This window comes from Peromyscus eremicus, chromosome 1, assembly GCF_949786415.1.
Source record: "Peromyscus eremicus chromosome 1, PerEre_H2_v1, whole genome shotgun sequence".
In the NCBI taxonomy this organism is placed as follows: domain Eukaryota; kingdom Metazoa; phylum Chordata; class Mammalia; order Rodentia; family Cricetidae; genus Peromyscus; species Peromyscus eremicus.
In genome coordinates this window covers 1,045,915-1,059,503 of record NC_081416.1, presented here as the reverse complement: position 1 = coordinate 1,059,503, position 13,589 = coordinate 1,045,915, and the positions used below count along the sequence as shown (strand labels likewise).

Sequence of the window (13,589 nt, the reverse complement as noted above, 5' to 3'; positions counted from 1 at the left end):
GGCCCAAGGAGAATGCATGTTCTGAGGCCTTACATACAAAACTATCCATACTAAGAACTTTCTCAAAGATACTACATCTTATGTGTAGTGGGTGGAAAAAATACTCCTATACTGTTAAGCATACATTCACTCACCAAGAGTGTGACATAGGTTACTATAAGTAAACAGTTCTCAGGAACATTTATAAATGGATACCTTTTAAAGGTATGAAGACAAGTGGGTTGGATATCCAATCTCCTAGATCTTGCTTTTTGTACACTGTTTTTTCTCAATTAAATGGAAACAAGATTTGACATTTAGACTTTTTTTTTTTTTAGACAGGGTTTCTTTGTGTAGCCTTGGCTGTCCTGGAATTCACTTTGTAGACCAGCCTGTCCTGATCTCACAGAGTTCCACCTGCCTCTGTGCACCATGACCACCCGGCGACATTTGGACTCTTAAAGAGCAACAAATTATTCACTTATTCTTTATATAAAGAAAATTTACGTATCGCCATAAGTTAATGAAATTGTTACTGCTTTAAGTATAAAAATAATGTAATTATAATCTAATTTTTCGCAGTGTCCACATTTAGTCTTGCCAGTTATCAAATGACTTTTCAAAGCCTCTTCCCATTAGGACTGTAAGGACAATGACTTCCCAGGTATTAGTTCTCTCTTTAGCCTCATTAATTCATTCCATCTGTTAAGGAGTAGCGGGAGAAGAGGTAAAAACAAATGAGCTGTTGGACGATCCAAAGTTATGATATCCTGAGTTACAACTATTTGTCTAACACAATCAGACCATTTCCTTTTCAAAGAACAATCGTAATTTAAAGAATTACATGGTTGAGAGATATTTAGAAAGACATTTTCTAGGCAAAGCTGAATTTAAATCATTCTCCAGATACACTATGTCCACTTTTTACTATAATTATTTCCACTGACATTACACAAAAATTAATCAATTGCTTTTACTATGGGACTACAAAATATTAATTCTACTGCCTCCAAAAAGAATCAATAATTATTCTTATAGCATTAAAGTCATTTGTAAAGTCAGTAACAATTGAGAATTTTTCTATTTATGACTAATCCACTATAAACAAAAGCCATTCTGAAAAACTCAATTCTAGAAACAGTTGCAGTCATGCTAAGAACAGATAAGGAAGTACAAGGACCTCACAGGCTATACTAGACCAACAGATGAAACACAAAATTGATTTTAAACTGTAGGCTTATACAAATAAATAAAACCTTATCCTTTTTTCTTGTATATATGCTTAAAATTTCTTACACAAATATAAAAATGTTCATTTCCTTCACAAACTTCTTAGAAAAAAAGACCACAAAGAGTTTATAATCAGCTCCCAAGTTTTAGGCTTATCTTTTTTCTACCCTTATCAATTTTCTGACATTTTTAACCTACGCAGAAAAAGCTTTTTGATAAATGAAGCATGCCAGCCTATCAACAAATGTCCTGAAGAACTCTGCAAGGCTACATATATCCCATGTTGCTTTTAGTTTCCCATCTCTTCTTCGCTTCAAACCTAAAATGAAGAACATAAAAATCTCAATTTATTTCTAAAATAAAATACTCTACTAAAATAACATGTTTAGTAAGTGACCAAAGTGTCTCAAATTTCACAAACACCACAGGCTGAGGAAATGCTGCCAGATTTACAACCTCATAACTATTCCACTGAGACATAAAACATTATTAGATAAGTATATTCGATAAATAAGCAGACTTCCTGAAATTCCTACCAAGTAAATAGAATCATGACTTTTTTTTTTTCAATTTTTAAACATTATTACTACTTTACATGACTGAGTGTTTTGCCTGCATGTATGTCTCTTTACCATATGCATGCCTGGTCCCCATAGAAACCAGAAGAGGGCATTGAATCCCCTGCAACTACACAGTTACGAGCCACCATGTGTGTGCTTGGCACTGAACCCCAGTCTTCCTGACAGCTAAGCCATCTCTTCCACCTCAGGACAGAAATCTTAAGTGAACTTACCCCCACGCCAGCTTCTTCTTCTTTCGAGCAGCCTGTGAGTTTTCAGCCTCTTTTTTGGCTTTAACAAACTTATGGCAGGCAATTGCTTTGGAAATTTTTACACCGAGCTAAGAATTATGAAAGAAAAAAGGAAACAAATGTTAAAAGAAATATTCTAGCTAATGTAAGAATCATAATAGTACAAAAAAATTGGGAGCACATGGTTCAGGAGCTGTGTCTAAGAAATAAATCCTATGCTCGGTCCCCTTGAACAAAGCATTACAAATACATAGATATTTCTCTCCACTACTCAAAGATCCTCTACCCCAGTTGCACCATCTCCTGGATGGAAATCCTTCCCAAACTCAGACCCTTTGAGGGTCCACAAAGGTAGTAATGAGGCCCTTCAAGCTATCTCAGCAATTCTGTAGGCTGAACAGGAATTTGCCCTGATAAGGCTGCAAACAGACTGACAGAGACATCAACTTTCTTTGCTCTGGGCTAGAATTACAGCAACTCAGTATGGTCACACCAGTTATCTCATGCTGATCAGAAGCTCTGATTGGCAGTCACAGATGGGATTAATGAAACATGGGGAAGCTAATTACTACTTCATAAATGCACTCTGCATGATGGGCAACAGCTCTGAGAGAGAAAAGAATATAAGGGGAGTCAGAAAGTAAAGAAGCTGGACTCCAGGACCTAGCTGTTCCCTAGGCAGCAGCCCTGTTCATGCTTCCCTGACTGCTAACTGCTGGCCCTCCAAGACTCATTTAGCATGAACCCCAATCCAGATGACTTCTTTAGCTCAGCCTATAAGTTCTTGCTCTGTATTTCTTTGCCAGGTTGCAAAGTATTTCCCAGGAAGCATCTCCAGAACAGCAATGCCAATACATAATAAGGAGGTTCTTAATGTAAACTATCCATCCATGTGTATGACTAAGATCCGTTAAGAACTGAGGTGAAGTCAGGTGGTATGGTGGGACACACCTGGAATCCAGCAAAGAGAAGCTGCCCAGTGAAGCAAAGCTGGGCTGCAATAATGAACACCAGGCCATTCAGGGCCGCATAGCCAGACTCTGTCTCAAAAACAAAGAAAGCTTTAAATCATCAAAGGCTTTCAATCTTTCAGATGTTTCTGGGCATTTCTATTCCTTCATTCAACTAAACACATATTAGAAGACAGGCAGACTCATGGACAGGAAACATAGGAAGCCATTCAAATTAGCCTATCAAAACCTGAGTTTCAGAGATTTGCTTGGCTGACAGCCTACGAAGGCATGGTTGGAAGTGAAGAGCTCATGTGCAAGATGAAGTCTGTAATGCTTGACACATCTCTCAGCTGATCTTGGGCAACACCTCCTCTAGAGCAAGTGGTAATCAAGATCTGTCTGGAATTTACAAATGTGAGAAAAACAGACCTGGTTTTTCAGTTCAGGAAACAAACACTCTTGTCTTTTTCTCTCTCGATGGAAGAAAGGTAACAATCAAACCAAGGTGCTGATATGGTTAACAGCAGTAAGGCCACTGAAAGAACCAAGTAGGATCTGAAAATCCACTTGACAAAGCAGAGCAAACTCCGCATCTTCTCAAAATCCAAACCAATTCTAGTTGCACAACTGTGCAAGAACATTTACTCCATAACCTTCATGAAGGCACAGACGCTTGCTTCTGCTAGCCACTGGAGACACAGCACTAAGCCATACAGGACATCCTTTCACACAACGGATGAGGAAGAAATATGGCTGCCTCCATGCTGGCTTTGTTCTGTTAACTCTCTTCTTTTTCCAGCTCTTTATCACAGAAAAGTCCACCTAAGTTAACCTCCCCCTTCCCCACAAAAAAAAAAAAAAAAGGCTAAGAACTAGGCAGGGAGATGGTTCCCTGGGTAAAATTCTTGCCATACAAGTGTGAGGACATGAGCTCAAAATCTGGACCCCCCCTATAAATTCAGGCATGGCAGCAAATGCATCTGTAATTCTGTTCCTATGGGGAATATGGGAGGCAAAAGCAGGAGAATCCCCAGAAGCTTGTAGGGCACAGCAGGAAAGGAAAGGAAAGGAAGGGGAGGGGAGGGGAGGGGAGGGGAGGGGAGGGGAGGGGAGGGGAGGGGAGGGGAGGAGAGGGGAGGGGGGAGGGGAGGGGAGGGGAGGGAAGGGAAGGGAAGGGAAGGCAGAGAGCCATGACACAAGACATCCTGTCTCAAAAAAGATGCAAAGTGAGGATCCGACATTCAAGATTGTTCTCTCTACACCTGAATCATACATAGTACATAGTTACGTATACACACACACAGAGATTAAAAAAGACTAATCAAGGGGCTGGGTAACACTACATCTCAGAACAGGAAACTCAAAGAAAGTACTGTGGCATCATTTTTCATTAAGACGGAATTCCCATCCACTGAAAACCTATGTACTCATCATACATGAAAACAAATTAAGTTAGAACCTGCTGCTCAGGTTAGTGCAATGGCCAGTGCAGTATCAAACAAATCCCTAAATATCAATAACTTTTATTTGTTTCAGTTTAACCCGAAGACAGCAGGGTCCTCATACATCTTGTGGTGCCAGTATCTCCTTATGTGGCAGAACTGGAGGGTTTCTTACTGGCTCGTAAAGTAACACAGACATTGTTTCTGATCAGAGTTAATCATATAGCTGCAGCTATGTGCAAGGGGACTGGGAAGTGTGGGGGTAAAACTGGACACATGGGGAGCACTAAGTTAACCTAAGAAGCTGTCTTCTGTCACAAAAAGCAGCTTGTGACCTAAGTTTGAGATGCACGACAAAATGCCAACATTCACTTGAATGACTTACATTTAATCTCTTTCCTGCCTCATTTCCCTCAATATCTGTATTTCTCTGTTAATTCCATTCCTACACATTACAAACTAAATAAAAGAATGATGTATGATACAGTTTACCAACTCCCCCAGGTCAAAGTCCTATTTACCTCTCAGCTACTTTTTATTATACTTAAACTCAGCCTCTACCTGAAGTAAGAAACAATATAATGTGAACCATATCTGCTATATACCATTACCATGAGTGAAAGTTGTTTTCCCAAACTGTTGTAAAATCAAGCTATAGCTCTGTATTTTTAACTTACTGAAGTTCCTAATCTGAGTTCCCCAGATATAAGACAGACAAGCCAAGGAGCACCTTGGTGTTCCAATGGACTACTCTCCATGCAACCACAGCCAAATAGAAATGCTTCCAGTGTTCCTACAAAGCTAAAAATAAAACCAAATCCAGAACCACCAGCATCATGACAAAGTTACAGAGACCACTATCAAGACTTAGTAGAGACTTTTAGAAATTGTTTACACTGCATAGTAGGCTCCATCACTTTGTGAACTATGTTAACAAACTCCCAGGTTCATAGGTGCACTTTCAGTCAATGCTCCTATAAGGGCGTACTATCTACCGACTTTAGACCATGGGCCAGATTAAATGGAATGTTCTTCAACCAATAAGCATTAAAACAAGGTTGTTCCATGTACTGTGGTTTTTAAAAAAACAACAAACAAAATACCCGTATGATTTGTAATGATGAAAATCCATAGCAGTTTTTGACCTTCGAATGTTTAAATGAATGTGTTTCACTATTTCTGTGGAGAAATAAATGGAACAAAGATATCTGGAAATACAAAAGGATAATAAGGCCTTCAATGAAGAGGAAGTTGAGAAGAAATGTATTTCTTCAGTCAAGATGACAAACTTGAGTATCAGAATATAAAAGAATATTGTGCTGTATTTCTCTATGACAAACAAATAAAATAGGCAGACAAGAATCATCCTTTCACTTCTATAAAAGAAAAATGCACCTTCTTGTCCGATGTAAACATCCCAAAAGCTTGGTCAATGGCTTTTATATTAAATAAAAAAATAAATAAAAAAAAAAAACAGTTTGGGGTCATCAGATAACTATAGTAACACAATGTGAGAAGACTTTTTTAATGAATAAAAATACATACAGAATTTCTTGTATGTGTAGCCAAAGTATCAGCATTTTCCATATAGAACATCCAATATTTTGCTGCATTTTAATTAAGGTGTCTAAACATTATCACAAAGAACTGCAAATTGGTCAGAGCATTCGGTAAGGAAAATTAAGCTCTAAAGGCTTTTTATCACCATATTTCAGGAACCAAGGGTGTAAAATGTTCTAATTTGGGATATATTAAAAGCCATAAAAGGTCTTTCAAAAAGATTAATGGTACTTTGCTTGGATTTAAGATAAGGGCTTTAGCTGGTTGGAAAAGCAGGGCCCTGGCTGGACCCTTGAGGCATTCATCTTTACAGCCACTTGGAAGATTTGTAAAAGCGCCTGCACAACCTCAAGCAAATGCACCGCGACATTTTTTTAATTCCTTTCAATTTTACAGGTTCAGTGTGTGTAAATCATATTGGGTCGTAAAACAGATACAATGGCACATCCTTATAAACACAGTGCAGATTTAAAAAAAAACCTTCAAAATCAAGTTAGCACCTCTTGCAAATGTCATAAAGTTTCCTGATAATCACTGGAAGCATCTGATTCCAACAGCTTAATCTAGCGCAGCTACAAACTACTTATCCATTTTATAAAATATTTTAGTCATCTCAAAATTACTAGCTTGTAACAGAGTTATGAAGTTTTCCTCTCTTTTGAACACTTTCAAGGCACTTATTTAAAAATACCAATTATCATACTTTAACTTTTTATACAATAATAGGTCTCTATGAAAAATATTTATGCCATTCTCTTTTGTTCTTTAATTAAATGAAAACAGATGTTTTCTGAAGTAAAGCGGAACCATTACTGGAGTACTTAAAGTGTTAAGGTCTTTAATTTTTATATCAGTTTGGTCGACAATTCCTGATTGTCTTTACTCAAGCTCAACATTAATGTCAAGCAAGTTACCTAGGAGACGAAAGAGATCAAAGAGACAAAAAACCCTCCAATGTCTGATTAATCAAGCCTGCAAACAGCTTATTTCTTTTAGCCTGCATGCAAGTATGAAAATGAGATTCTGGGAGCCGAACATTGTGCAGATTTGTTCATTCTTATCAGAACAAAGCCAGCGGCAGCTTATTTCATGGATCATTGGCACTGTCATCAGCGCTACACAGAACGGGTGACAGCTCCTCATTTTGAAGCTTGAACAAAATTAGCAAAAAGTCGGCACAAATTAGCCTCTCATCTTTTTAGTAATATGACATTATTCATTTACTTTTTATCCAATTTTTAATTTTTTCCTTGTCAGCTATCCCTTTCTAGTGTCTCTCACATGCCATCGTAAAATGCCTTCTGAAAAACAAGCAAAGAAACAGTCAAAGTTGAAATAACACACAAAGTTCAAGAGCGAAGAACAAGCATTTCCAATGGCCAGTTCTGCTGTGTTTTAAAATTAAGTTTCGAAACTTTGCAATAATTGATTTTTAAAAACAACTCAGGATGCCAGTGTATTTCAAGAAAGGATGTAACAAGGCTAATAGGTTTCAGGCAAATCCCAGCTTAAGGTGGTATCTGCCGTAGTAAATGTTACATTGGTCTTTCCATGGTTACACCTGGGATGCCAATGTTCTGACAACAGCCCAAGCTATGACGCAGCTCACCATTAACTGAATTTTCAATGAAGTTCTTTTCTTTGTATCATTGGCATCTTGTTTCAATGTCAACTTGAAATGTGTTCATACACAGGCTGACATGTTTGCCTATGTTTGTGTATCACATTAGTGTCTAGACGTACAACCAGATACATACTTATACATACCTATAACTCCTGCCAGTTTATTTCAAAGCATAACCAACAAATCCTGATTTAAAACACAGTAGGAAGATAGATGCACATATACACATATACATATGCATTGAGTATATGATCCATATACTCAACTTTGATTTAATAGTTAAATAGTTTACCTAACTCCTGTTTTAATAACTTCAAATTATACATTGATTACAATATTCCAAAGCAGAAGGAAAAGATGTTACACTGTTGAAATTACTCCAGGATATTGACATTTATATTCCAACAACTTATTCCATTCATAAAGGGGAAAAAGGCATTAAAAAATTAACCATAAGCTGTTAGATGTTTTACACAGCCCCCATAAAAAAGACAATTTTTTGAAAGAACTGTAGTACTGTTTTCAGCAATTTCTTTATCTCTGTTCTTCTAAGTAAGAAAGCCTATTAACAAGCTTTGAACTTAAAATCACATTTACAATAATGTGCCATCAACAGTTTTATAAGCTAATTAGAAAAAGATTAATTAATGACTGGCTGCTAATAAAATGGCAATCATGAAGAAAGAAACCAAGGGTGCTAAGCTTCAACTACCACCAATTAAGAGCTAATTACAAACAAATTATATATGTGTTTTGCTGTGGGCTTTAATTTACTAAAATGGTTTTAATTAAAAGAGAAAACATGCTGATTAATTGAACTGCAGAAAAAAATCTACAGTATAAACTGTGCTTTGTCTGTCTCTTTAATTAGACTTGTAACATCTGAAATCTTTTTTAAGGTTAGTTAAAAGCACAGATAAACATAATTAAGACAGCACATAAGGAATGCCATTCGAGGTGAGCACCCAGCCAGACCCCAGAGGTTAAAAGAAAGCATCACAATGCAACAAGATTAGAATGAGCACACCTGAAAACCACAGAGAGATGTCCTTTGCTAAATACCAATTTTACTTTTCTGAGGCCAACATGCTTTGACTTCGAAGCTACAGGGTTTTTATGGGAAGAAAATGTCTTTAAACTAGATGTGAAGGAATTCATCCACGTTCTCTCACAGGGTCAGACAGACTTACTCCACACACTGTGCTAAGTTCTTCTACATGTAACAACTGAGTTACTTGTTAGAGTTAAGGAGAATACGGCTTTTAAAAATTAAAACTACCATGTCAAAGACCCTACAACTATGTGCTGACAACAAGAGGGTAACAGGGAAAAACGTCTGAATTAAAAGGCAGAGAGATGACCAAAGTTAATGAAAAGGAGTCAGTCCTGGATGATCCTCAGCAGACACACACTGCCAAGGAGAGAGCTCCCATCTCCTCTAGGAACTGGTGCAGCTGCTTAGTAGCAACAGCCCCTTACCTGAGAGGGCTTTTCCTCCTCAGTGCCCTATCCTCTTTCCTACTGCCAATCCACCAGTGAGATATACCAAAAAGAAATGGTGCTAAATTGTAGTTACTACTAGAAAGAGAAGTCAATCAAGAAAACATCAAGACTGGAAGGCAGAATAGTATTAAAAGACAAAATATATTTTCCAGAGTCTGCAGATATCCACACAAAATGACTGTAAGTAAAACCTACCATCTGTTTTTAGAGAAAATTCATGGTTGACAGCATTTGTCACTGCTAACTGCAATATAGCCTTTCCATAAACATAAAATATTGGTTGGAAGAAAGATATGACATTTACTCTTAATATATGTATGTATTGTATATACTTTATATATATATATATTATTCTTAGTGTGTGTATTTATGTATGTAGAAAATCTGTACTATATTTTTACTGCTTTTATCCACTCTTCAGATGCCAGAAATCACAATATTTACAACTATAGAAAGAATCTGCCCTTCTTCAGCAGGGCTAGATGTTCCAGCAATGTATTTTTATAATGGTTAATTGGAATATACTGCTCAGCATTATATCTGAGCAGTTTTAACACATAAGCTTGGTTTCAGGATATTTCTTCCCAAAAGAGTATTCAGGAAAATAGGAAGAGGGCTATTTTGCCCTGACACTGGACAGGTAGAAATGAAGTCCATCTGAGGAATATATGTAGTTAAAGGAGGGGTGACTCATTTGAGGGTGGGAACATCTTGTTTTACGACCAACTGAAGTTGGTTTTTATCTCCACAGAAAGGTGCTTAGAGAAAAGTCCTTTTTACAAAATGTAACAGTTGCTCCAACTGCTGCCCACTAAATTAAATTCAGGCTTTAGAGCTGAATTTCAAAGTATTTGTTTTTACAGGTCTCTTTAAACTGAAGTGTGCCTTATAAAGATAAAGAGTCAGAAAAGACAGCAGCTAAGGATGAAGGGTGAGAGATGAGCAGAATGCCCTGCCAAGTCAGAGGTCAGTTCAGACAGACATGCCCCAAACAAGAGTTTAAAGAAACATTTCTTTCAAGTTGGCACAGTTTCATCAGTGTAACACCAGTCCAAGTCTGTGTGTCCATTTCTCCTTAGAAACTGCTAAAGCACTGAATGGGCAGATGGGCAGAGGGCACTCTCAAAGTAAAGCCACAGCACAGTTTAGGCTTAGACATAAGACTTTAAGTCACCCCTTCCCCCAAACCAGATTCCACACAAACTCAGTCACCACAAATTTGAGGGACACGTTTCTGGGAAATTATGTGGTTGCTGTGTCACAATGAGAGCACACCAACAGCCTAATTTTGACATACTTTCTTTAAGGGCTGTTTTCTAGGTCTATTCACAGACGTGGTTCTACTTTTAACTTCTTTTTTCTCAAAATTGATGCTGCCCTACTCTCTTCACAGGCTTTTAAATGTTAAACATCAAAATGAGCTTCACCTATGGCTGGAAAGGGCTTTAAGAACTCTGGGGTCTGTGCTTCTGAGCAAAGGCTTTATCAGCAGGTCCCAGTCACTGCTTCTTGAGAAAAGCAAATGGTGCTGTTATTAAAAACCAATCTACCTGAATTTCAAAAGGACACCTACCATGCATATATACACTCTATTCATAAAAGGTTTTTGCCCCAAACTCATACTTCTCTAAAATCCCATCTCATCATCACAGTGACTGGCACTAAGGGGTGAATATGAGAATCTAAAGTTTGCACCATTTCCCGCCAAAGCTCCTCTTGACTGGACACTCATCACAGGTGCTCAAAAGGTGGGCACAGCACTGGTGTCTTCCTGAGTCTATGTCAGGATAGCAAACATGACCCAGCTGTCCTTTCAATTATCCAGGAGATAAATTACTGGCTTTTCTTTTAATCAGAATTCATTGAACTCACAATAAGTCATCTGAATTTACCAGAACACAGCTTAAATATATATCAAAGTAAAAAGACAATTGAGAAAAATGTTATTTTCACATGTGCTAAAAACAGTATTTCCAAAGCAATTTCATTTGTCATGGAGTGTGTCAGGAAAGGACAGATCTTGAAATAAAACTCCTAGTCAGCATTATAAAATTACAACTTCTAAAACAGCAAGATAAGAAAACACCAAACTACAATACCAGTATCTTCAAAGGAATCCCTATTTCTAGTCGGCAAGGTAGTGCACACCTTTAATCCCAGCACTTGGGAGGCAGAAGCAGGCGGATCTTTGTGAGTTCAAGGCCAGCCAGGGCTGTTACACAGAGAAACTCTGTCTCGGGGTGGGTGGGTGGGTGGGTAATCCCTATTTCTAAAAATTTCTAAAACACTAGAGGTATAGCTCTGGACAACTTTTCAGGCAGTCAAACATGTACATAGCAAGGCAGCTCACCAAGGCGAGGGTGGAATTAATAAAACAAGGCTGGCACAGAATATACATGGAACTCCTTCCCAACCTATCACACCATTTGGGAAATTATCCAGGTTCATGAGATTTAATATGGATTCAGAAAACAATCCATAATCTAATTCCTCACACTTAAAAACTAAATTTTAATCTTGGTATGCCATGTAAGAAAAGTACTCTCGCCGGGCGGTGGTGGCGCACACCTTTAATCCCAGCACTCGGCAGGCAGAGCCAGGCGGATCTCTGTGAGTTCGAGACTAGCCTGGGCTACCAAGTGAGTTCTAGGAAGGCGCAAAGCTACACAGAGAAACCCTGTCTCGAAAAACAAAAAACAAAAAAAAAAAAAGAAAAGTACTCTCAAGTGGAACTGGAGGGATGGCTCCAAGTTAAGAGCACTTGCTGCTCATGCAGAGGACTAGAATTCAGTTCCCAGCACCCACATCAGGCAGCTTACAACTACTTTTAACTCCAGCTCCAGGAGATCTGACACCTCTTCTGGCTTCCTTGGGCACCTACATTCATACATGAACAAGTGAACACACACATACACAATTAAAATTAAAACGAATCTTTTTTAAAAGTAAAGTCAAACATTGCTTTAAAGATCTAAAGTCATCTGGCAATCACAATAATAACTTCCCTACACAAGAAAAGAACCAGCAACAGATGCTGAAACAGATGAAAGTACAAGGAAAGATGTGCAGCCTTAAACTATCTCTCCATAAAGTATTTATTCATCACAAAGGAGAAAACAGTAATTGTACAGTGCAGAAACTCAGCAGTATCACCCTCATCAAAGTAAAACCATCAAAAAGTGGCACAAAGGGATAGATAGCATGTGCCTCTGGAGAGCCTGAGAAGGCCCCAAGGTCACTTCTGTGACTCATCATGGGGAAATACTAGACAAAACAAAATTGAGGGGTGTGTACTACCTGGCTTCTCCTCAAAAACAAGGTCTTGAAAAATAAGGACAGAGCAGCCATTCTAGATCAAAGGAACACTGCAACAGAATACAGTGTTAGAGAATAGGAAATGCCTTTGCTAGTATGGAAATTAATGCAAATTTAAATAAAGTTACAAATTTTGTAGGTTTCTCTTAAAAATTTAAATGTCTTTATGTGCACACCCACATCACTTCTCCCCTTCTACGATGATGCCATCTAACTCAGGTTCCCGACTGAGCCAACTTGTTGGCACGTTTGTTTTTTTTTCTTATTAACATCTTTATATGTGTATATGGTGTGGGTATGGGGTCATTCACTGTGTGTGAAGATGAGAAGACAAATTACAAAGTTAGTTCTCTCCTCTCACCTTTACATAGATTCCTGTGATCAAGCTCTGGCTGCTACGCTTGTATAGTAAGCACCATTTCCCACCAAGTCATTTTTCTGGCCTCAAATTGCACAACTTCCTTAATAGCAAATGAAATAATTAACTCTGCTAAAAGGAACTCAGAACCTGCAGTAAAACAGATGCTTCTCTGCAAACTTCCCTGGTTTCAGGTAGAAGAGGTAATAAACTATACCCTGCCTTATCTTTTCCTCAACAAGACAAAAAGTCAGAGACAACTGACTGATGGAAGGGGTCTGCTGTGGCAGCTACCTTTGTAGTTGGAAGAGGTCGAAGTACACAATGCTTGGGTCCTCCAAAAACAGGATGAAATTAAAAAGGCAAGAGAGCACAAGTTTGAGTCCTGTAATCCTGAAGAGTGCAATGAAGACAGACACAGCATTTCTAAAAATCAGCAAGCAATCACAAACTATAATCCTGCTGGTTTTTCTTAAGTTGTGTCTTGGGCTTTACTACAACTATCCAGTAAACCCAGACCAGCAACCCAAACCAATACGAAACAGCCCTGGAATCTTTCAAGCCATTCGAGAGACACCTGGTCAACAACCAGCACAGGGTGAGATACTTCCACAGTAGAGAGACAGTTAAGCTCCAGCTCCCTCAAAGGTTTCATTCCTGATCCACAGTAGGCTGCCATTAGCTTCTACAACCAATTTAGGAAGGGTGTAACCCACTGACTGACTATTAGTGCCCTGTGTGCTTTCCAGTCTCGAAAGCCTCCCTAGATCCTACTGTTCCCTAGTCCCACCCTGATGTCCTCCTCTATCTGAAT

General features: G+C 38.3%; 1 protein-coding gene across 6 annotated transcripts in view; it reads right to left on the bottom strand.

The window, feature by feature from the left end:
* Positions 1-499: 499 nt before the first annotated feature.
* The window catches only part of Fam204a (family with sequence similarity 204 member A), a 32,226-nt gene continuing 19,136 nt past the window's right edge, over positions 500-13,589 (bottom strand). For all 6 annotated transcript variants that reach the window (XM_059255790.1, XM_059255783.1, XM_059255785.1 and 3 more), the window contains 2 exons: positions 2,003-2,109; positions 500-1,528 (listed from right to left, as the gene is read on the bottom strand). In XM_059255790.1, the coding sequence (XP_059111773.1) occupies positions 1,477-1,528; positions 2,003-2,109 (159 nt within the window). In that variant the 3' untranslated portion in view covers positions 500-1,476. The remainder of the gene's footprint in view (positions 1,529-2,002; positions 2,110-13,589) is intronic.